Consider the following 20,267-nt stretch of genomic DNA (forward strand, 5'->3'; position numbering starts at 1 on the left):
TCAGGGGGGTTACGAAATGATGTGCTCGTGGTGGGGGGAGGGGTGAGGTGAGACTGAAATGTTCCTAACTTTTCACCACGGATTACCCCCCTTCCCCAGATTTTTTCAGTCAATTGGCCAAATGTGGTTCGAATAAATTTCGAAAGGGAAGTTGAAAACAAAAATACTGAATAATTTTCAATTTTCAAAAATGATTATTTTACACATGAAAATTGAATTTTTCTATTGCTTTGGTTGTATTTTTTTCAAATTAATTTATCTATTTTTGAAAATTTTTGAAAAATTACACAGTAGAATGAATATCTGCCCAAGCGAAGCGAGGTCCAAAGCAGTGAAAATTGTATTATTCGGAGCCCAGAATAGCCATCCTGGGTTCAAAAAATTGATTTCCATGATTTCCATATTTTCAGAAACCGGAATAAGGCCTGAGCGAAGCGAGGGCAAAAGTTCACAAAAATTCACAATTTTCAATTTTTTCAAGACAAAATTTCATGTTTTTAAAAATAATTGATTTTAGCAAATATTAGAAATTGTTTAGAAATTTCTGACAAAAAATAGGACTTTATTTTGGTATTTTAGCAAAATTTGGGACTTTCATGGCAGTTTTGACTGAAATAAACAGACCTTCTTTTGGGAAATTTCAAGTAAAACAAAATTTCTACTCCCTAACTTATGATCAGAGAAATTAAGAGAAAAATTGCCCGCCCCGAAAGCTTTTGAAAATTTATAATTCAGGAAGTAAAAGCCCGTGGTTTTTGGTAATTTTTTCATTTTTCCAACTTACACAGTTTCTTCCCAACTATTCCCAATTCACCCAATTTATCCCAAAAAGTCTCAACTGTTTGTCAGCACTTTTCTGTCGGGAAAGGGGGGTTGAGACACCCACCTCCCCGTTCGGCACGATTTAAAAGTTCAAGAAAATCACAAAATTTCAGAAAAATTGAGCAATAAAAAGCAGTAAAGGTATTAATAAAATCACTTCCGAGTAGAATATTTACAACTCACAGAAGAATTCTTTCGCGAACGAATGATTCATTTTTCAAAAGAATGGGGAAATATACCCACATTTTTTTCAAAATGAATCGTTCACTGGTGAATGAAACGAAATGAGTACTCGCAATAAGACGTTGCCTTAAAAATATTCTTTGATTATCTGATAATTTATGATATGTTATCATACATGAACAGAACAAAATCAACACCAAAATCACGAGAAAAAATGCTCTTCAACGTCAAGTCGCGAACTAAAGTCACAATTTTTGAATTATACGTAAGATGTAGTATTTTGTCAATCATGATCCTCCTGCTATGGATAGCATTTTGCTGGAACCAAGTAAGTAAATACATATTATTATGTTCTCAAAATTACCTGGGTACCTGCTTATACCTTACTCGTATCTTTGCTAAACCTAGAAATGCTATTCGACAGTCAGTAGCACAAGAACGAGTAGGGTTACCTGAAGATTACGAATCTCCCGAAGTAAAACTACGAAATGCGAGTTTAAAGTCGTTTGAACAGCTGGCTGATGGTTATGTCAGAGCCAAAGGTTGCATAAATCCGGAATGGAAAACCATTTGCAAGGTACTGGGAGAGGCGAATAGGCCACAAAGCATATAAATCTGTTTAATATTCTGAAATCTTTGATACTTCCGACATTAGGTGGAATACCCAGGAGGTCACAAGATCACAGAAGAACGTAGATTAGAACTGCGACACATACAGAGTGCTCCTAAAGTCACTTGGCCTCATAAGACAACTACATTGTATGTTTTAGCATTTCTACGTACGTAATATTAAGAGTTTCGTTTCTAGATCATTTTTTGTTTACTTGATCATACATCTAAATATTTCATACCTGCTTATCTAGACATATATAACGCATACGATGTCGAAAAATGTTTCGATCAACGAATTCTGTGGCTTGTGGGTAATATTCCAGGAAACGATATTGGCAGCGGGGATGTCCTCGTTAATTATACTGCTCCAAATGAACCAGAAGATATGGATGGTTAGTAGCACTATCTTTCATAGGTGTAATAGGTACCCACATATTTTCGTATTTTTCCTCGTCACTCGACTCTAATTGGGTGTATTTTTCCATCCCAGGACCTGATTCATTCATGTTCGTCGTTTACAAACAAAACTCTTACAAATATTTCAAACAAACGTTTAAAAGGGAAAAGTAAATATTGATTTGAATACAAAATTTTAATCACTTTTGATCACTGGATTCAATTTTATAGATATTTGTGTCATTCCTGTTTGCAGAGATCCTCGAAAACTCTTCCTGATTGAAACTTTCGCCGAACATTACGATTTAGGATTTCCAATCCATGGAAATTGTTTCCGTCTGAAATGGGATGAGTAAGATGATCCACAAATCGACAATAATGATAGAAAACTCTGTTCAAAAATCTGCAATCAGACTACTAGTGTAATTTTTCAATTTTTTTCAGAAACTCTCCGCCGAAGACTCATTTGTATGAAGAGTACTCCGAATCAATGAGTAAGCTACCTTAAATTCGTCAATTTCAAATGATATTTGTACGTAAATTGGCCAATCGAATGTTTCCAATTGAATAATCAGCTATGGTTTTTCTGAAGTAATTTCTTTTCCTCGATCACCAAAAATTTTCAATCCTCAAAACATTAAAAAAAAACGTAAAATGATGAATACCTATTTTTAGAAAAAATGTTTGTAATCAATTAAAATTTTCAAATAGGTACCTGGCTATTTCAATTTTTTACATCAATCTTCTCAAACTAAGTACTTATTAAGAAGTCATTCATACCTACCTAATTGTTAATTAATTGATTTGTATCGAATTACATAACAAAAATTGTTGATTTTTTTCAATTGTAAAACTCTGTAACTCATTCAAAACATAGGTATAAATTCGACTGTGGAGCAGGATTTTTTTGATCATCTTGAATAATTTTATAAAAATAAGGATTGAGTTTCAAACCACAAAAAAAATGTATTTCATCCCATGATTAAATTTACGTACATATGTACATCCGCGATCAATCGATGCTCTAAAATGAAAGTACCTACATAATTTCATCAAGGTCTTTAATGGTATTTCAATAATTTCACTTATCAATGTTTACAACAATTTTACAATTGCATTTTCAACATTCAAAATGTCTCAAATAAAAAATCCTCATCTTGCATTATTCGTAATTTTTTTGAGCATTCTGAGTTATCGAGTAAGTAGCCCTTCGATACACATAAAAAGAAATTTGTGAGACTAATTTGAGACAATAGTTGAATAAATTAATCAATTCAATTCGATTCGTTCCTCATCTCACAGTCATGCACCGAACGTTCACCTCAAGACATACAACGAGTGATAGATGCCTTGGTACCTGTATATCTTCCAGGACCTCCTGAAGAGATCCTCGAAGTAAGCATTCATTTCACTCTCCATCCTATCATAATGACTCTTTTCTATACTTCATCTCTTTCTCGTTGATCTTCTCATCTAATTAGGTACAATACCCTATGAATTTAAGCGCCGATCTAGGTAACACAATGTACTACGAATGGATCAAACCAAGACCTAACCTTACGTGGAGTTGCAACCCTAATGAAGGGTACACTTTGATAATGAGCAGTACATATCGTATTTTTCATCAAACAAGTTCTATTTTTGATTTACACCACAAGAATGACGAAAGCTTCCTCGGTTGATTTTAGATCCCGAACATGTCGATAAAGATATATCTATTTATAAACTTGGATCGGATTTCGCTTGGTTTGTCATCAATATACCTGGTTGTGATATCGACAAAGGCAATATAATATTCGACTACGAAGTACCCAGACCACATTATGGACTCGGTGAGCTATCATCCAAATCTCTCTCGATTCACCTCTTCATTATGTATACTAAATTATTTAGTAATAATTGATTCATTTGCAGGAAGGCATTTTTATATTTACGCAGTTTTCAAACAACCAGTAAAATATATTCAGGAGCCACCATTACGCAATGAGTATTCCATGTAAGTTAAAAATATCGATAATTGAAGAAATAAATGATGTAATAGAATACCTTCTCTGAATATTGTGGACTTTCTGTTCTATAGCGAACGAATGAGATTTGACTTTGATATCAAGGAATTCGCCTTCAATAATAGTTTAGGAAATCCTTTTGCTGTTAATTTTATTAAGCTGAATGGAACCCTTTCCGAGTAATTTATTTGATGATAATTTTATATTTCCATTTATTGTAGCTACAGGTAGGCTTTAATGATTGATTTAATTTTATAGGCATTTGGATTCCTCGACTGAAGAACAATTTTACGAAGATGAAGGTAAATCGTACGAATCTCACGTATTAAACAGTAAAGAATTATTCTTCTGATCAAATTACAAATAATAATCAATTTTATACCATTTAATAAAATCTTCATCTCAATTTTTTCATTTTTGTACCATACTTTTATGAGCATTCTGTACCTCAGCTTTCAACAAATTATTCTTCATTTTAATCATGATCAAATTGCAGATTCGTGCTCGATTATCAAAGTAAGTACTTTTAAGGACACCTTGTAGAAACAACTTTTCAATTAGCTTATCTTTACCACAGAATCAACAATTTTGTAAAGTTTTGATCAAGCACATCGTTCATTTGATTTATCGAAGTTGAAATCAGTACATTTGATTCCACAGGTCAAAAAATTAAAAACCACGAAAGATGGGAACAGGAGTAGGTACCAGGGGAAAACGAAATAAACAAAATTTAAGATAATTCCTATCAGCTTTTTCGTTCAGAGATAGATATTCGTTTAGGTATTGATTACCTACTTCCATCACGTTGAATTGATTCATGATTTATTTTTCATGAACCAAGCAATGACGAGCTTATATTTTAATCTTTGTATAATATTAACCTGCATCCCAGGTTTCATTTGCCCTCGTCCAACTGTAAGTATTTTTCATCCTATACCATTTACTGAAATGAAAGTAAAAAAATATAGTGAATGTAAATCATAACTGTAGCTTTTTGGTGAACATTACAGAAATCTCGAATCATAAAAGCACCCAAATCATTCAACCTGAGTCAAGTCCTCTACGAAGAATATGTCCATCCGGATATTATTCCTTACATACCACCGAACGTTTGTAATGTACGAAATTTAATTTGAATTTGCTCACACGAGGGGTATTGCAACTGATAGATGAAATTTTTGAGTCCAAGACCCACAAAAATCTGGCTGTAATTTTACTTTTCAAATTTCAAAAATGAAAAAAAAATCAAAAACTCAAGTAATAGACAGCTAAAATTTGACTCACAATTCATTTTTTTTTGATATCTCATGAAAAGCTAATTTGATGATGATGCACTTTTGAATGCTCTTTCAATCTCTATGATCTAGACCCAAATTTTTCACCAAGTTGGAATACCTCCCTTAATAACATTATTCTTCAGATAGACTCTTGCATAAATTCTCACTCGTAGTTACATTATGACATAGAAGAACCGGTTGGTAATAATACCAAAATTCCATTCGAATTGATTAAACTAAACCCACCCAAAGTAACGTGGCCATTTAAACACGGAGCCAAGCATACTTTAGCCATGATAGGTAACTGCATTGCTCATCATCCTCTCCTGCTTTTGTTCTGTTTTTTAAAAAAATCTTTCTCTCATACAGATTTAGATAATCACAGTTTCGAAGTATACGACGTCAAAGAAGTTTTCATCTGGCTGGTGACAGATATTCCAAGAAATGATATAGATGAAGGTCGAGTGGTGTATTCGTATTTTGGAGATGATCACGAACCTAGGAGAGGTGAAGAATTTCGAGTTCTTGACTCACTCACGACAATATTTGAATAAATCAGTATCAGCTAACTGAATTTTAGAAAAGCATTGCATCTTTTTTCAAATTTTCTTTTTCATACAGGAATTCATCGCGTCCTTGTGTTGGTTTATGAGCAGAATCATGTCCCATTGATACCACATCTTGATAAGGTTCTATTGTGAGTATTCAATAATTATCATCTCCTTGCTTTTCTCCAAAGATCTGAACGATACCTTATCGACCAATTTATTCTCAAATCCGATTTCAAGAAATGAAAAAAAAAAAAAAAAAATGGCAACATCACGCAGATTTCAATAAATTTTCTCCACGTTAAAGCTATATGCGGCAACACCGCATGGTCTTTGAAAACCCATCAATAGGTACTGAATGAATTTGAAACATTGTCAATAATTTAGAAAATCAATTGCCAACATTTTAACCTAACCCAATTCAATACTTTATGAGGCAACATGGCACTGACTTTCAATTTTTTTTGACGCTGTACGAGAATCGCAACGTTGCCAATAATCTACTTTATTTGATAAATGCATCACATGCACATCTGCAATGTTGCCAATCACTCGCAACGTTGCTAAATCGTCAAAGTTCGTATAATTTTTATTTCTTTTCTTCAGGCAACTACGCTGGCTGTACAGAATACACGAGTTTGCCCTGAAATACAACCTAACGACGCCGCCTGTGGCTGGTAACTTTTTTAAAATGGAAGTCAGAAGACCACGTTCTTACACAAAATCTATGGAATTCGCTCGTTACGACGGAGATGGTAGGTACTTACATACGATACGAACACAAAGTAAAACAATCCCATTCTTAAGCACAATTTTTGCCTGATTAGGGTACACTCTATATGCCCATATTAATGCCTATTTTCTTCTTTCCAAGGGTTCTCAGGCAGAGAAGACGAATACGCTGAAGGTTTTACTCGCTCGACTATCGATCTGTACTTAGGAGTTGATCCCAAAATCATAAAAGAAGGCCTCAGACCAGTTTTAAAGAAGATAAGAGCGTTTATTACGAAAGTGGATCGTCTCACCAGGGTAAAAGCTGCGTATTTACATTAGTTTAGAAAATTCTGCTTGTCTTACAAATTGAAAATTATTGGTTTCTGTTTTAGTTTCCAACGAGTCCAAATCCTGATAATCCTTATGATGAAAGTAAAATTGACTGGTCTTTGAAGGATTCAGATGATGTGAATAAATAAGTGTTTTTTGGGTATTTTGTCGAGTCAACGCAATCAGCACAAAAATTTAAAGAAAAAATCGTCAATGGGGACGAGCGACGTTGAAAATTTTTATTTCCAGAATGTAAAGTGGCCAAAATAAAGTATTGTTGTAACTCTTCCTTTTCATTAAAATTTTTCTAAACTTTTGCTAATAAACCTATAAGTTATCAAAATCTTGTAAATATTCTACAGCAGAAGTTTCCATTAAGGTATTCCAAACAAAATAATTATTTTTCGAGATTTGCAATCACATATCTTTCAATTTTAGAATCGATCAACTCGAAATCTTCAATTCAATAATTGGTAAATCATAAATCAGAAATTTCAAGTTCTCCAATCATTTAGATACCTCACCTATTCTAAATTTTCAGCACAAACGAGCGAAATGAGTTATTTTGCCCACCTGTCCAACTAGACTGATTCTAATCAATAAAATACACTAAATACGAGTAGGTACTAGGTAGGTCATCCTGATAACATCGCAGAAATATTCAGATCAATGCATCCCAAATATGATTGGTACAACCTCGTGAGATTGTGTCCTCCGCAACCATGAAATTCCAGCTAACGTAAAAAAGCACAAAAAATGTTAAAGACATTATTACTCGGTTATTATTTCATACTCCTAACCTCAAATGTGAACATTTTGGGTGAACAATTCCAAGCATGCGATTCGTCCAGCGATGAAGAAGATTTAAATGCGGTTAAAGAAGACCTGTTGCAATTTCAACAAGCTCTAGAAAATGCTCAACCAAATGAAGAATTTAATATTCCTGCAAATATGAAATTGCCTTGCAAAACACAACACGTAGCTCAGGTAATAATTTCCTAAATATGAACTATCAGCTGTTCAAAATTAGGTATAAGTACCCATGTCCCTAACAAAGTCAACCTAAACCTAATTTCTGCAGATAACTTGGCCAAGCGGAGCTCACGTTCTTTCAGGAGGAATAGTAAATTTCGATGATATTCAGGAAAGGCCCAAAGTAATATGGCCTTGTCACGGAAGTAAATTTTATGGTTTAGTGTTCGCGAGTAAGTGCAATAATTTACCTATACATCTATTTACTGTTCCGAAATTTGTAAACGTAGAGATATCCTTCGAAGTTTGAAATGTACCAGGAATTTTGATACTGATTAATTTCTAACATAGATATGGATGCTGTAATTGAGGCTGCTCGAAAATATGACATAAATGATAGTGCATGGAGAGAATACCTATGGTTTATGTACAATATCCCTGGTAACAGAATTAATGAAGGCGTTGAAGTGAAACCATATCGCACACCTTCAATAGAAAAAGGTATTCGTGTTTCCATGTACATATTTGTGTGTATTTAAGATGTCTGCGATAGTCTATCTTGAAAAGTAGTAGGTACATGAGGCTCATTACAGGTGGATCTTGTCGAATCGTCGTTGCTGTGCATGAACAAAGTCAAAGAGCCAATCTTGAAAATGTACATAACAGCGAGTAAGCAACAAGTATTATACATAATGTACCTATAGTTTTGTTCATCATCATTAGCAAGTATAGGTATAGGTAATAATATCTTCACAAAACGAAATACGAAAATTTTTAAACTTTTTTTTTTTAAGAATGAGAGCTGATGGAGCATTTTTTGAAGTCTTCAAAACCTTCAATGGATCGCTTGCAGCTGGCAACATGTTCACAGTTGTAAGAGGTACCTATGTCCTGCCTGAATCTTACTCTCAATATACTGACTGTGTCTCTGCTCATAACTCAAACCCAGCTTAAACTTTTTTCAGAATAATACCCATAAAGCTTGGAAGACAACCAGATAAGTCAAATCATTCTTCACTTCTTTAGTGATAATTATCAACAAATGCTATTTTCTGTAAATAGCCAGATGATCAAGGTCAATTTTAAATCAGCAACAGAACTTTTACCAGGTTTCCCTAATCAACGATTGAATTGGGTCCAAATATTTGTCAATTATTTTCATTGATTGTAATACGATTTTTCATGCATGAATATCCCTTTGAAGAAAATATGTGATGACACCATTTGTGAATCTCACTTAGGCACTAGGTACTTTTTCTTTTGTTTTTCTTACATGCCATTAGACCTTCTCTAATCCAAGTACTTGAACGTGAGAATAAATCAATATTTTTTAATATAACGACTTTTTTTTTCGTTTTTATTTTTTCTGATGAGAAAAAAAATCGCCAAGTACATATACGAGTATCTATGAGATTAATATGTACAAAGTGAATTAAAAAGAGTTATATTGATCATCCTCAAGACCACATCAACGATGCTAACTGATCAAACACTTCAAGAAATCCAATGATTACATTTTTCAGATAAGTAGGTATCTCAAACATTACAGTAAGTAAGTTTTCCTTCGCGCAACCACAATTGAAATTTTTCGATCTTCTGATTAAAAAATAAAAATAATGACAGCATTACGCTTTGCTTACGTTTTGTTGACAATGGTAAGTGTAAGCGTACAAGGAGAGCAATTCCAGATAGCTGATTCTTCCAGCGAGGATGCCAGTACTTTCAATGCAATCGAGCAAAAAATAATGCAATCGTGGAAATCCGAACTAGGAAAGCTAAAAAATCTTACCAAAAGCGTACCGTGCACAACTAAGTTCTTTGCTGAGGTGACTATGATCACATTTATGTACTAAATACATATGTATTGACTCAGTTCTATATTTTACAATTTTCCAATCATGTAATCAAATTAGGTATCTTGGCCTAATGGAGTATCGCCTAAAAATGGAGGTACAGTAAAATACGATGATATTTTGGAGAAACCCAAAGTGATATGGCCTTGTTATGGGAGTAAATATTATGGGCTGATATTCGCAAGTAAACAGAACTCAAACTAACTTAATTATTCGCTCTTCAGTTTAAATTACATACACCTAATGTTAAACCAATTTCAATGATCAGATTTAGAAATTTTATTCAGTCTCGATCTAAGGCAAAGAGAACATTTATGGTTAGTTTACAACATACCTGGTAATCAAGTTGATCGAGGAGTCGAAGCAGTTCCGTATCATCCTCCTGAAATGAAATCAGGTGGGCAATTAGAATTAGACAATGCAATCAAATTTACATCTTAATGTTACAGACAGATATAATTACATATTTTTCGCAGATACGTGTCGAGTGATAGTTCTCATTCATGAACAAACCAAATTCATCGAAGTTGATGATGATGCTGATCTGAGCGAGTAAGTTGGTTTTTTTTTAAATATTAGATTTGGGAACACAGATACCTTCACTACACGTTGACTATTTTGATACATACACAAATTTGATGTTTTATAGAGGGGCCAGAGCTGATAAGGCTACGGGAGCATTCGATACTTTTAATGGAACTCTCGCAGCTGGACATACGTTCACAGTGGAGAAATGTAAAAGAAATTACATTCATTAATAATGATACTGTCGCATTATAGTTAAGAATGACTTTTTTTCTTTTTTTATAGGAGAGCCATTATAGGAATAAACAGGTTTTTCTCCTGGAGCTGCTAGAAAGACTGGAAGACCATCTGATATGTCATATTTTTTCAGAAAGTTATTTGTATTGGGAATTGAGCTTGAGATGATGTCATGTTTGGACACTATGAAATGTTGTTTTACCCTTTTATTATTTTATTTTCAATATAGTTCATGTTTTTGTACAAATTTTTTGCTTCACCACAATCCTTCCCAAGTGAAGCTAACTGAAAGAAAACATACCTATTTGATTTTCAGAAAATTAAAAAATATCTGTTATATTCGTCGTCATCTCAATTTTCCTCCAGAGAAACTTGACCGATCTTTTTTGATTGGTTTAATCAGCTACACTGATGAGAAATACCTCTTCAAGATAACATAATAAACTTTAAGCTCACTATTATCACAAAACGAAAAAACTAAAAAGTGTAAACAGTATTTTGATCAAACTACAATCTACAATGTTGAAGAAATCTTTGCTAATAGGGTTTCTGATAATAGCAACTCTACATGTAAGTGCATTTTACACTTTCTAAATCAAATTATCAATATAGCATATCAGATCCATGTTTAGTTCAATGACAAAAACAACGTATCTTTGTACAGCTAATCTACGGAGGCATATACGAGGACTATTACTATTTAAAAGAGAAGCTCACAGAGATGAAAGTCATCGGCGAGATTATTCCTTGTTCAACCAAGTATTTTGCTAATGTACTTAATTAACTTCCTACAAACTTCACTTCCTAAAACTAAGCAAAAAATTGCAAGATATCTCTTACTCGTCTTTAGGTATCATGGCCCAGCGGAGCTACAGCGACTTTAGGTAATATTTTGAGCCCATCGGAGGTACGAGAAAAGCCCACGGTGGTTTGGCCTTATAACCCGAAGAAACAATATTTGGTACTATTCACGGGTACGTTGAGGTCACATACGTATACAAATTAATTCGGTCAATCGGATTTAATTCAGTTTATACCACACTACGACGATCTTTAGAAGTCGAAAAATGAATGGTTATTTTGGTTTTAGATATGGATGACGTATACAATGCTGACCCTATAATGAAGGAGTTTCAATTATGGTTTGTTTATGACATACCTGGAATCGATATGTCGAAAGGCAAAGAGGAATATCAATACATATTGCCTGACTTTAGAAATAGTTGAGTAGATGTGAATGTCTCTTCAGCTGAGCATTTCTTCTCCGCCCAAGTCGTCTAGTAATTCTATTATAATGAGAGATCTAATTTTAAAATTTGTCTAGTACAGAATATCATCGTGTTTCGGTGATCGTGATGCAACAACGAGAACAAGTCAATATGAGTCAATCGATATTTGGAGTGTAAGTTATAAAACATCTTGATATTATTGAATCAATTTACGATAGGTGCCTAGATTCAGAGCATTACTTCGAGCACATTTCAAAAGTCATCACTCATCAATACCAACATCATTTTTTGTGTATTCGCAGAGGAGCAAGACATAATTGGACTGCATTAGAACTCATGTATGAATTTGGAGGTAGTCTTCACGCTGCCAATGTTTTTGTTGTAAAACCAGGTACGTGTCTTTTTATAGATAGGTAGGTACTGTTTTGGGATGGGTGAGGAGAGGAAGGCGTTATTTTTGTCAATATGCAAAACATTAGATTTTAAGATTATTCACTTGGATATTCAAAATTTATTTTAGAAAAAACTGAAAAAAAAAATCAAAAAACATGAAAAAATATAAATACCTACTTAAATTTTAAAAATTGGCCAAAAAAATGAATGACGCGAAAAATTATCAAAAAAAAACTGAATTTCTGAAAAAAATCTTAAAAAATAGATATTTTCCAATACAATAATTATCATCTGTAAAAAAAAAAAAAAAAAAAATGGAAATTCCTCAAATAAAACAAATATTTTTTAAACTTGATCACCCGGAGATTCTGATCAAATTTTTTACACTGATCAAGAGAAAAATAATGAAAAAATTTCATCACTAAAAAATTTTCTGCAAAAACTAATTGGTCGGTTGAAAATGTTTTCTATCAGTGAAAATGGATTTTCTGGGCTGACGAAGCGTTCAACAAAAAGAGCATGGTTTGAAATCCTAATAATTAAAATTTCAGCTGCCCAAATTGATTTTTCGATTCTTGGCGAATTTTTAAAAAAATCAAAATTGCCTTTCAACATTTCAGGCTCTTTGATTTCTCCAGAATTTTTGAATTTCTTGTTCTAAGGCATTACTAACTTGCTTTATTTTTTGCATATTTTTTACCTAACCAAACTTTATTTTCTGATTTATTATTCGGATTGCAGAATGAATGAAAACATCACTTGATGACCCAAAGATTTTACAATTCGTCTGTTTTCGTCTCTATGGCACAAAATAGGCTACCGCATGGGTCAACAAATCAATTCAGATACATATTTTGTGAATTTCAAAGGAATAGGAACATTTTTTCAACTGAAAAAAAATCCATGCGAAGGGTAGGGTATTCTAATAAAATACACAACTTGTCTTTCAATTTCATTGCTATCGTTTTTTCGATTCATCAACATTTTTCTGAAAGGTACCTACATAGCATTACAAGGTGCAATGACACGTTTGATGAATTATATAAAAATTTCGAACCGATCATTCTTTTGATAATTATTAGTGATAATGTGAATCGTGACGTCGAAAAATATTTTCGCCTTATTAATATAGGTAGTTTATCTATACTTATCAACCGAGTCGCGAAAGCCATAGGAATGGTGAAGTAAGGTAAACAGTTGCATCAACCAAATAAAAATGATAAAATCAGCGAGTATTTTATTGATGACAATATTTGTGAGTATATTTCAATATTTTTCCATTTGGCATATTTTCTTCAAATTGAGTAAAATCTATCGGAAAAATTCATCAACCTTATAGCTAGTCAATGGTGTTCATTCAGTCACACAAGCAGAGCACATCGATAAAATACTCAAAAATTTGAAAATCAATCCCGAAGTGTTGTGGTGGAGTCCTAAATTATTTGCTAATGTGAGTTACCTATTTCATTAATTATTAATTTTCACCCGATCTCAGCGAAAATTATACTGGTTCGAAAACATATCCTCATTCAACTTGGTCTTTCATGCAGGTAACATTTCCAAGCGGAGCTTCAGCTCATTTAGGAAATGGTATTAAGCTAGCCGATGTCCAACAGAAACCTCAGGTAAACTGGCCTTGCCACGAGAAGAAGCTTTACACAATGATATTTACTGGTAAGCAAGCAACTAGATTGGATATGGTACATGTGAACAAAGCAAAAACTAAAATACTTTTGTGACCTGTCCATTTTCACATATTCGAACAGATATCGACTACTTAATCGACACAGTGCCAATTGTACGAGAATATCAGGCATGGTTTGTACATGATATCCCAGGAGACGACATAGAAAAAGGAAAAGAAGTGCTGGAATATTATCCCCCGGAATTTCTCAAACAAGGTGTCTAGTTCATACATTTTCCTCAGCAGCCAAAGCTCTCTGTGTTTCAAAATGGTTTTTTTGCAATTGTTTTTTTTTCTTCAGGGCCTCATCGTATTGTAGTCACTGTTTTTCAACAAGTCAGACCGATAAATATCACCAAAACTCCATTTCCAGGGTATTTACCTTATCTCTTACACAAATTCTATTCCATCGACTTGGGATGAGGGTTATTTTTATTTATTTATTGAGGTGTTTTTATTATTCTGCAGTCAGCAACGTCACAAATTTTGCGTATTTGATATCATGTGGGTGTTTAATGGGTATCTTCACGCAGTCAATCTTTATTTTGTGGAGCCATGTAAGATTCTTTAAAATATTATCTTGTTTGTGAGTTCAGATTTTTAAATCACATATTCTCGCATCATTTTTTTTTCTTTGCAGGATGAATCAATACGAAATGAGAAAGTATTGAGTACTGTCCTGATATCCAATATAGGTCCAATTATTTCCAAGCAGCAACAACAACAACAACAACAAAAATGACACAAACCACGTCGTTTCGTATTTTGTATCAATTCATTTATCATTAAAATTTCAATAACTTTGTTTTTAATATTTGGGTTGAAAAAAAAAACAGAAACACGGAACAGACTATAGAGATTAGAACCTTTAGAATAACTATCTCATTTTCGCTCTTAAGATCAAACTAAAGAAAGGGGCCAACATTTTTTAATAATTTTTCACAACTTGGAAAGTTTTCCACAAGGTGTTAAAAAAATATCCAAATGGAAACTGGAAGACCTTCGTAGGATTTCATCAAGACCTCAGAAAATTTTCGCACGACCTGCAGCACAGTACTTCTCAGATTCCTTCTTCCCCTTTCAAAGATACCTTCCAAAGATTTGAAAGCATTTTTTGATTTCACCAACTCTTAAAATTGTGTTCTCAACATTTTGAAGTTGAAAAAATTTCTTTTCAATTCTGGCTACTCTCATTACATATTTTGAAAATCCATTAAAATATGTATAATAATGTGAGTTCACTAAAAAAACCAAAAAGCCAATAAAGTTTGAATTTTCTCAGTCGTATTTTAAAAATTCAAATAACTAGGTACTAAAAAATATGATAGCTTATCAAATCAGATTTAATTTTTTAATATTTTCATCTGATTAATCTGAATGATCTGCTATCGTTATTATACTCTACTCAATAACCTCCAACTCCAAAACTTGGCACGGTCCAATTTCACGAGTAGAACCCGTGCACTTTTTACTTGTGAAATCATCTGATTAGGTACATACATTACGTAAGGCAAATATAAATAGATAACAAATCCCAAATGAAGAGAAATCCGAACATGGAGTTGAAAAAAATATGGACACGCGAGGTTATATATCTGAATTTTGAGCTAAGAACATGAAGTTTTTGGCAGGATGTCTCATTGCAATATAATAATTTGCATCGTTGCAAGCTTCATACTTCCAGTACGTACATACAATTAGTTTTCTAAAACTTATTATGTTAATGGTCTTAGCTTACACTAGATAATTCCAAATTTCATCTTTCACCACTGCCTTTCAATTCCAGTCCCTAGGAGAACCATCAGTTTTCTGGCAGCATAAGCTACATAACTGGACCAGTATTATACCAGACGTACTGGACGAAATACCAGAAAATCTAGAAAAATGTCGGGTAAAGAAACCAATCTCCCATGTGCTCATCTGCTCACTAACGGATAAGAATGTACAATATTATTAATTGTGAAATTTTCTCGTATAGGTAATTTACCCTTCCGGAGCCGAGGTAAATTTAGGCAATTATTTGTCTCGAAACCAAACTCACAAACAGCCTAACGTTACCTGGACTGCAAATCAATCAGATTACTACATTGTGGTTCTCGAAGGTGATGAAATGATGAATTTTAACGAGTTCCTAAGTAGCTCTAGCAATAAAATTGCTAATAGTGAAATTACAACTCGATAAGATTTTCTTTTTTGTTCAGACCCAGATTCGCCGACTCCTATGAGGCCTACAATGAGAGAAAATATGTTTTGGATGGTTGTAAATATCCCTGGAAATAATGTGAGCGCTGGAGAAACGATATTGGAGTATCAATATCCGGCAGTTTCTCCTACGTCGGGTAAAATTTTACAGTGAATAAGTCTCTTTTTTGTTGCACCCTATCTACAAACGTATTTTTCTTTTCAATTCCAAATGCTTATAGGGATCCATCGAAATATATTTCTCGTTTATAAGCAGCCTGGGATATTGAATTATACTCAAGAAAGAAAAAGTTGGATGTGAGTATACTTCATCATGTTTTATACCTATTGGGCTATTACCAACTTAGAATTATGTGTTTCAACTTTCAAGTCGTCGTACTTTTTTAATGATTATTTCAGACATGAACGCGGAGCCAGGAAAATTAGGCCTTTGGCAGCAAAATATAGTTTACAAGGCCCCGTTGCTATTAATTTTTTCCTGCATCGTATTTATTAACGAATTTAATCTGAATTATAAAGTGTTTTTGTTCTGGTTGAACATGATAAAAGGCAGAATTAAAATGCATGATATCTTTTTCTGTACATACTACTTATCTCCATTTACAAAAATCATATTTTGTTCACTTAAAGTGTAAATGTAAAATAAATAAAACGCTCAAAAACATTCAAACGAAAAAATACTTTGATTCATTGCACTAATTTTTTGTATCAAGTGGGCCAAGGTAGATACTTGGAGTAAAAAATGAGAAGGTGAGCTCTCATTTATTCACATAATTTGCACGAAATTTCACTCATTCTCGTCCACAGCAAACTTTTCATATCAATGTAGTGCATCAAAGTTAGATTTTTGAAGTCACCAGAGCAGAACGTAATGTCTGAAATGCGTTTCAAATCACAGATGATGATTCTCATTCCAATCAATATAGGTAATCAAATCAACATTACGAATTACGATTGCTTCTTTTAATCAGCACGACTGATGCCCGAAAGCCAACACTAGAAAAATTTACATCATGTAAGGTGAATGTAATGAATCACATTTCCTAAGTAATTTAAAATCAATGCTTCATTATGCATTTAGTTTTTTTGTTATTTTTCTCAGGATGTTTGGTAAGTGTTCGATTTTTTCTTCGACTATCAGATAATTTTTGAAATGATCCAATCGCATGATCAAGTGGATCAGACTATTACAAGAAAAATTAACATTCATCTTGTATGCACCAACAGATATGCATGGCTTGGAAGAATGAAACGGAGAAGCAAAAATTACGCGAAAAAATTTGCCCATCTCATGACGTGATTATGGCTAAACTAAAATCTATATTCAAAGGTCATCAAATACCCGATGTTTACTTCATAGAATCGCACGAACTGCCTTCGGTAAACTAAGTTTGTAAATTATTAGTGACCTCATTTGCAATAGGTTGAAACAAAACAACGTTTGGTTTTTTTCCTACACAGATAGAAAGAGGTTACAAAACCAAAATGTACGATTTAATAGGCCGAATGAAAGAAGAAGAAATCATACCGGATATTCTAAAAGAAGATGAAGCTCCTTTAAGTTTTTGTCGAGTAAGTTGATCAAAAATTACAGGGTTAGAATCCTTACCTACCATTCTGAAAAATATCTTATATCACACTCGAATGATCCCAGATCTTCTTCACCTCCAATTACACTTATAAACTGTTCACCGACGATAAAGGACTATCAAACGATACAATTTTCCCTGGAAAAGAGATCCGAGGCATGAGATGTCAACATCAGCCACTAGTTACTTGGAGGAGTGTGCCAGAATTGAATTACACTCTCGTATATGTTGGTACGATAAAATTACACATATGACTATCAGAATACGTATAAAGTTAGATGCTATTCCAAGAATATCAGAGATCATTGCATTTAGAATTATATTTTCATAGCTTTGGATGTTCCTCATCGAGGTAATCCGTTCGCCGGACCTTTTTTACAATGGTTAGTGGTCAATATTCCCGGAAATAATGTAACTGCTGGAACAACTGTGGCTAAATATACCGAACCAGGTGGTGAACGAAAAGGTAAGCAGAATTACCAATACCTAATACATTGAATTTGAAATAAAATGATTAGATATAGATAAAGGAGGAATATTACACAAACGCAAAAAAAAAACGAGCTTCGATAGACGATAGATCCAAAAAATCAGGTCGCAGGAAAGCTAGATTTATCGAAGTACGTCATACATATAGATATTGAAATTCAGTATGAAAAAAAATGTAAAGATGACCTCATATTAGTAATATGTAAATAGCCAATTCCCTGCAAACAGTTCCATGACAGTGAGAAAGAAATTCTACATTCACTGAAGGGTAAATCGATGCTGGATTCGTATTTCGAGCATGAAACACTCGATGAACTAATTTTCCATGATCAACCTGATCCAGTTACTTCTTCGTTTCAGAAATACGACTACATTTTCAAGACTAATCAAGTGGGTACTTGACTAAAATATCTATAAAAATAATATTCATGTTGCAGGATTACATCGACATGTATTCCTAATTTATCACGAACCACCGGCGACAGTTTTCAACGAAGTTGACTACGATAATTGGACGTAAGTTGAGAAATCATGTCTACTTGAACTTGATAACTAATTAAATATCTCATCATAATAAACAATTGCTTAATTTGAAAACAATCGAGTAAAAGCCAACACAGATTGATACGAAGATATTTGTTTATGCAACAGGCTGCCTTACCGAGAACAGTTTTTCCCACAGAAGTTTTCCAAAAAATATGGACTGGGTAATCCATGGGCTGGAAACTTCTTCATGTCACCCGATTAGTCAACACTTCAACAGTCAGCGAACAATGATACGTAGTATACGTACAACAACCCAACAGTATTTCAATTTTTGATAGAAAATATTCGTTCCAACCATTAATTTCAACGCAAACTCAATACTCATATGGAACATGGAATGGTTTCCACTTACAGATGATGATAAATCACTACTTTATGTTTGGTCGTAATACTCGTAATACACATTATCATTAATAGTTATTTAAAGACATGTCTACTTATTCTAATAGAATCTGATGTAACTCACCGAAAATGGCTTTTGCTTCAGCAAACCACATCACATAGTTAGTTTAGTGTGCAGCTGTTCGTTTGCCTTCTTCATGGCTTCAATATTTTCACGAATAAAAACACAATCGCCAGTCACCAACTTGAAGTACATATCTACATTTGTGTTAACGCGAGTATCGAATATTATCTACAAAGTTTTAAGTTTCAGAAAGTCCGAACACTGAAAAAAGCTTACGACTGACGAGTTCACAAAAGTACAAAACGAGGTGATAAGTGACACTGATATTGATTACACAAGGCTGCAGTTCCAGACCTAATTTTGTCATCCTGCAGGTGGATGTGGTGCAATGTAATTATTCTCCATCTCCAGTTCTCCCTTCACCACTAAGAATTTTTTGAATTCGTTTTCGTTTGTTTTTACTACTTAGTACCTACACCTACTATTATTCAACTATTCGTTCATAAACTTCACTTTAGAGGAGTCAATTTTGATGATTTTTTTTCAAATTTCGAAGTTCTTAACATTGATTTTTTCAATTCATTTTCGTTTGTTTTCAGTAGGTACGTCTACGTATTATCTATTCCAGTAACTTATTCGTTCATTTTCGAATAAATTGAAGTCCTAAAAGGGCGGTAACGAAACTTAAGTGGTGTGGGAGAGGAGTATAACTCCTCCAAGTTGTCAAATTCTGAAAAATTTGTTAAAATTTTGATAACACTAGCAAATTTAGACAAAATTGGCAAATTTTAAAAATTTTTAGACTTGATAAAAAAGCTAGTTTGCTGACTTTTTTGGAACTTGAATTACCTACACATTTCACATTTTTGAAAGCCTTTGCCCTTTCTTCGCTCGAGCTAAAATGCGTCTGTATAGTGTTTCTGAATTTCTGCATATTTTGGAAAATGTTCTAGGTTTACTTTTTGTAAAAAAAAATACCCAACAATTTCACTTCTTGAATTTATAGGTAACTTTTTAAAATCTTCGCGATGCTCGCTTTACTGAGGTACTCAGGCCTGTTTGTTTTTCATTTTTGAATCTTTTATTCACCCTCAAAAAATAAACTTCTCACATGAAAAATAAACATTTTTTACTTCTCGAAACTCAAATTTTCGAAAACTCTTGCCCCTACTTTCTTCGCGCTAGTTTGCTTTTCTTTCTAAAAGTTGGAATTTCTAAAAAATCATCATTCAAATTCTAAAATTTTGAAACTAA

The 20,267-nt window shown here is 33.4% G+C and overlaps 8 protein-coding genes across 9 annotated transcripts; all 8 read left to right on the forward strand.

Moving 5' to 3' along the window:
* The first annotated feature begins 1,162 nt into the window (after positions 1–1,162).
* LOC135844358 (putative odorant-binding protein A5) lies at positions 1,163–2,921 on the forward strand. Its single transcript, XM_065362521.1, has 7 exons — positions 1,163–1,333; positions 1,430–1,582; positions 1,661–1,784; positions 1,869–2,009; positions 2,108–2,183; positions 2,270–2,365; positions 2,458–2,921. The coding sequence occupies exons 1-7, from the start codon at positions 1,169–1,171 to the stop codon at positions 2,519–2,521; spliced, it is 819 nt and encodes a 272-aa protein (XP_065218593.1). The 5' UTR covers positions 1,163–1,168; the 3' UTR covers positions 2,522–2,921.
* A 140-nt stretch (positions 2,922–3,061) lies between these two features.
* On the forward strand, positions 3,062–4,431 carry LOC135844360 (protein D1-like). Its single transcript, XM_065362522.1, has 7 exons — positions 3,062–3,211; positions 3,316–3,408; positions 3,495–3,618; positions 3,702–3,845; positions 3,928–4,009; positions 4,094–4,198; positions 4,278–4,431. The coding sequence occupies exons 1-7, from the start codon at positions 3,146–3,148 to the stop codon at positions 4,369–4,371; spliced, it is 708 nt and encodes a 235-aa protein (XP_065218594.1). The 5' UTR covers positions 3,062–3,145; the 3' UTR covers positions 4,372–4,431.
* A 343-nt stretch (positions 4,432–4,774) lies between these two features.
* Positions 4,775–7,177, forward strand: LOC135842368 (phosphatidylethanolamine-binding protein homolog F40A3.3-like). The gene is made up of 8 exons (XM_065359802.1): positions 4,775–4,934; positions 5,030–5,137; positions 5,470–5,596; positions 5,666–5,803; positions 5,918–5,993; positions 6,451–6,599; positions 6,719–6,873; positions 6,951–7,177. Exons 1-8 carry the CDS (start codon positions 4,851–4,853, stop codon positions 7,035–7,037), a joined length of 924 nt encoding a protein of 307 aa, XP_065215874.1. The 5' UTR covers positions 4,775–4,850; the 3' UTR covers positions 7,038–7,177.
* A 345-nt stretch (positions 7,178–7,522) lies between these two features.
* LOC135842372 (uncharacterized) lies at positions 7,523–9,199 on the forward strand. 2 transcript variants are annotated; one of them, XM_065359807.1, is made up of 6 exons: positions 7,523–7,875; positions 7,970–8,093; positions 8,212–8,361; positions 8,454–8,529; positions 8,655–8,740; positions 8,810–9,199. In XM_065359807.1, exons 1-6 carry the CDS (start codon positions 7,645–7,647, stop codon positions 8,812–8,814), a joined length of 672 nt encoding a protein of 223 aa, XP_065215879.1. In that variant the 5' UTR covers positions 7,523–7,644; the 3' UTR covers positions 8,815–9,199. The 2 variants fall into 2 exon arrangements, with proteins under 2 accessions (XP_065215879.1, XP_065215878.1); XM_065359806.1 differs by having other exon boundaries at positions 7,525–7,875; positions 8,826–9,199.
* Positions 9,200–9,390: 191 nt separating this feature from the next.
* On the forward strand, positions 9,391–10,722 carry LOC135842374 (uncharacterized). The gene is made up of 6 exons (XM_065359808.1): positions 9,391–9,686; positions 9,774–9,897; positions 9,982–10,110; positions 10,190–10,265; positions 10,363–10,448; positions 10,524–10,722. Coding segments are annotated over exons 1-6 (627 nt in total). The 5' UTR covers positions 9,391–9,476; the 3' UTR covers positions 10,526–10,722.
* A 164-nt stretch (positions 10,723–10,886) lies between these two features.
* Positions 10,887–13,047, forward strand: LOC135842377 (protein D1-like). The gene is made up of 7 exons (XM_065359812.1): positions 10,887–11,045; positions 11,140–11,247; positions 11,326–11,449; positions 11,566–11,697; positions 11,805–11,877; positions 12,007–12,095; positions 12,839–13,047. The coding sequence occupies exons 1-7, from the start codon at positions 10,995–10,997 to the stop codon at positions 12,841–12,843; spliced, it is 582 nt and encodes a 193-aa protein (XP_065215884.1). The 5' UTR covers positions 10,887–10,994; the 3' UTR covers positions 12,844–13,047.
* A 135-nt stretch (positions 13,048–13,182) lies between these two features.
* On the forward strand, positions 13,183–14,595 carry LOC135842378 (phosphatidylethanolamine-binding protein homolog F40A3.3-like). Its single transcript, XM_065359813.1, has 7 exons — positions 13,183–13,352; positions 13,437–13,547; positions 13,648–13,771; positions 13,864–13,998; positions 14,083–14,155; positions 14,250–14,338; positions 14,422–14,595. Coding segments are annotated over exons 1-7 (573 nt in total). The 5' UTR covers positions 13,183–13,313; the 3' UTR covers positions 14,424–14,595.
* Positions 14,596–15,193: 598 nt separating this feature from the next.
* Positions 15,194–19,033, forward strand: LOC135845150 (uncharacterized). The gene is made up of 12 exons (XM_065363614.1): positions 15,194–15,464; positions 15,568–15,672; positions 15,760–15,883; positions 15,983–16,120; positions 16,205–16,280; positions 16,383–16,473; positions 17,211–17,363; positions 17,445–17,555; positions 17,638–17,803; positions 17,904–18,038; positions 18,499–18,577; positions 18,713–19,033. The coding sequence occupies exons 1-12, from the start codon at positions 15,414–15,416 to the stop codon at positions 18,807–18,809; spliced, it is 1,326 nt and encodes a 441-aa protein (XP_065219686.1). The 5' UTR covers positions 15,194–15,413; the 3' UTR covers positions 18,810–19,033.
* Positions 19,034–20,267: the final 1,234 nt, after the last annotated feature.

Source organism: Planococcus citri, chromosome 4 (assembly GCF_950023065.1).
Source record: "Planococcus citri chromosome 4, ihPlaCitr1.1, whole genome shotgun sequence".
In the NCBI taxonomy this organism is placed as follows: domain Eukaryota; kingdom Metazoa; phylum Arthropoda; class Insecta; order Hemiptera; family Pseudococcidae; genus Planococcus; species Planococcus citri.

Excerpts from the sequence above, each read along its gene's own strand:
- LOC135844358 (XM_065362521.1), top strand. The coding sequence starts at position 1,169 with ATGTTATCATACATGAACAGAACAAAATCAACACCAAAATCACGAGAA. Across the intron at positions 1,583-1,660 it reads AATGGAAAACCATTTGCAAG|GTGGAATACCCAGGAGGTCA; the intron begins GTACTGGGAGAG and ends TTCCGACATTAG. Across the intron at positions 2,184-2,269 it reads CAAACGTTTAAAAGGGAAAA|AGATCCTCGAAAACTCTTCC; the intron begins GTAAATATTGAT and ends TCCTGTTTGCAG.
- LOC135844360 (XM_065362522.1), top strand. The coding sequence starts at position 3,146 with ATGTCTCAAATAAAAAATCCTCATCTTGCATTATTCGTAATTTTTTTG. Across the intron at positions 3,409-3,494 it reads CTCCTGAAGAGATCCTCGAA|GTACAATACCCTATGAATTT; the intron begins GTAAGCATTCAT and ends TCATCTAATTAG. Across the intron at positions 4,199-4,277 it reads CTGAATGGAACCCTTTCCGA|GCATTTGGATTCCTCGACTG; the intron begins GTAATTTATTTG and ends TTAATTTTATAG.
- LOC135842368 (XM_065359802.1), top strand. The coding sequence starts at position 4,851 with ATGAACCAAGCAATGACGAGCTTATATTTTAATCTTTGTATAATATTA. Across the intron at positions 5,804-5,917 it reads TGATCACGAACCTAGGAGAG|GAATTCATCGCGTCCTTGTG; the intron begins GTGAAGAATTTC and ends TTTTTCATACAG. Across the intron at positions 5,994-6,450 it reads CATCTTGATAAGGTTCTATT|GCAACTACGCTGGCTGTACA; the intron begins GTGAGTATTCAA and ends TCTTTTCTTCAG.
- LOC135842372 (XM_065359807.1), top strand. The coding sequence starts at position 7,645 with ATGTTAAAGACATTATTACTCGGTTATTATTTCATACTCCTAACCTCA. Across the intron at positions 8,362-8,453 it reads CACACCTTCAATAGAAAAAG|GTGGATCTTGTCGAATCGTC; the intron begins GTATTCGTGTTT and ends GGCTCATTACAG. Across the intron at positions 8,530-8,654 it reads GAAAATGTACATAACAGCGA|AATGAGAGCTGATGGAGCAT; the intron begins GTAAGCAACAAG and ends TTTTTTTTTAAG.
- LOC135842374 (XM_065359808.1), top strand. The coding sequence starts at position 9,477 with ATGACAGCATTACGCTTTGCTTACGTTTTGTTGACAATGGTAAGTGTA. Across the intron at positions 9,687-9,773 it reads CAACTAAGTTCTTTGCTGAG|GTATCTTGGCCTAATGGAGT; the intron begins GTGACTATGATC and ends TAATCAAATTAG. Across the intron at positions 10,266-10,362 it reads GATGATGCTGATCTGAGCGA|AGGGGCCAGAGCTGATAAGG; the intron begins GTAAGTTGGTTT and ends GATGTTTTATAG.
- LOC135842377 (XM_065359812.1), top strand. The coding sequence starts at position 10,995 with ATGTTGAAGAAATCTTTGCTAATAGGGTTTCTGATAATAGCAACTCTA. Across the intron at positions 11,248-11,325 it reads CAACCAAGTATTTTGCTAAT|GTATCATGGCCCAGCGGAGC; the intron begins GTACTTAATTAA and ends ACTCGTCTTTAG. Across the intron at positions 11,878-12,006 it reads AGTCAATCGATATTTGGAGT|AGGAGCAAGACATAATTGGA; the intron begins GTAAGTTATAAA and ends GTGTATTCGCAG.
- LOC135842378 (XM_065359813.1), top strand. The coding sequence starts at position 13,314 with ATGATAAAATCAGCGAGTATTTTATTGATGACAATATTT. Across the intron at positions 13,772-13,863 it reads TTACACAATGATATTTACTG|ATATCGACTACTTAATCGAC; the intron begins GTAAGCAAGCAA and ends ATATTCGAACAG. Across the intron at positions 14,156-14,249 it reads ACCAAAACTCCATTTCCAGG|TCAGCAACGTCACAAATTTT; the intron begins GTATTTACCTTA and ends ATTATTCTGCAG.
- LOC135845150 (XM_065363614.1), top strand. The coding sequence starts at position 15,414 with ATGTCTCATTGCAATATAATAATTTGCATCGTTGCAAGCTTCATACTT. Across the intron at positions 17,556-17,637 it reads CTCCTTTAAGTTTTTGTCGA|ATCTTCTTCACCTCCAATTA; the intron begins GTAAGTTGATCA and ends GAATGATCCCAG. Across the intron at positions 18,578-18,712 it reads GTTGACTACGATAATTGGAC|GCTGCCTTACCGAGAACAGT; the intron begins GTAAGTTGAGAA and ends TTTATGCAACAG.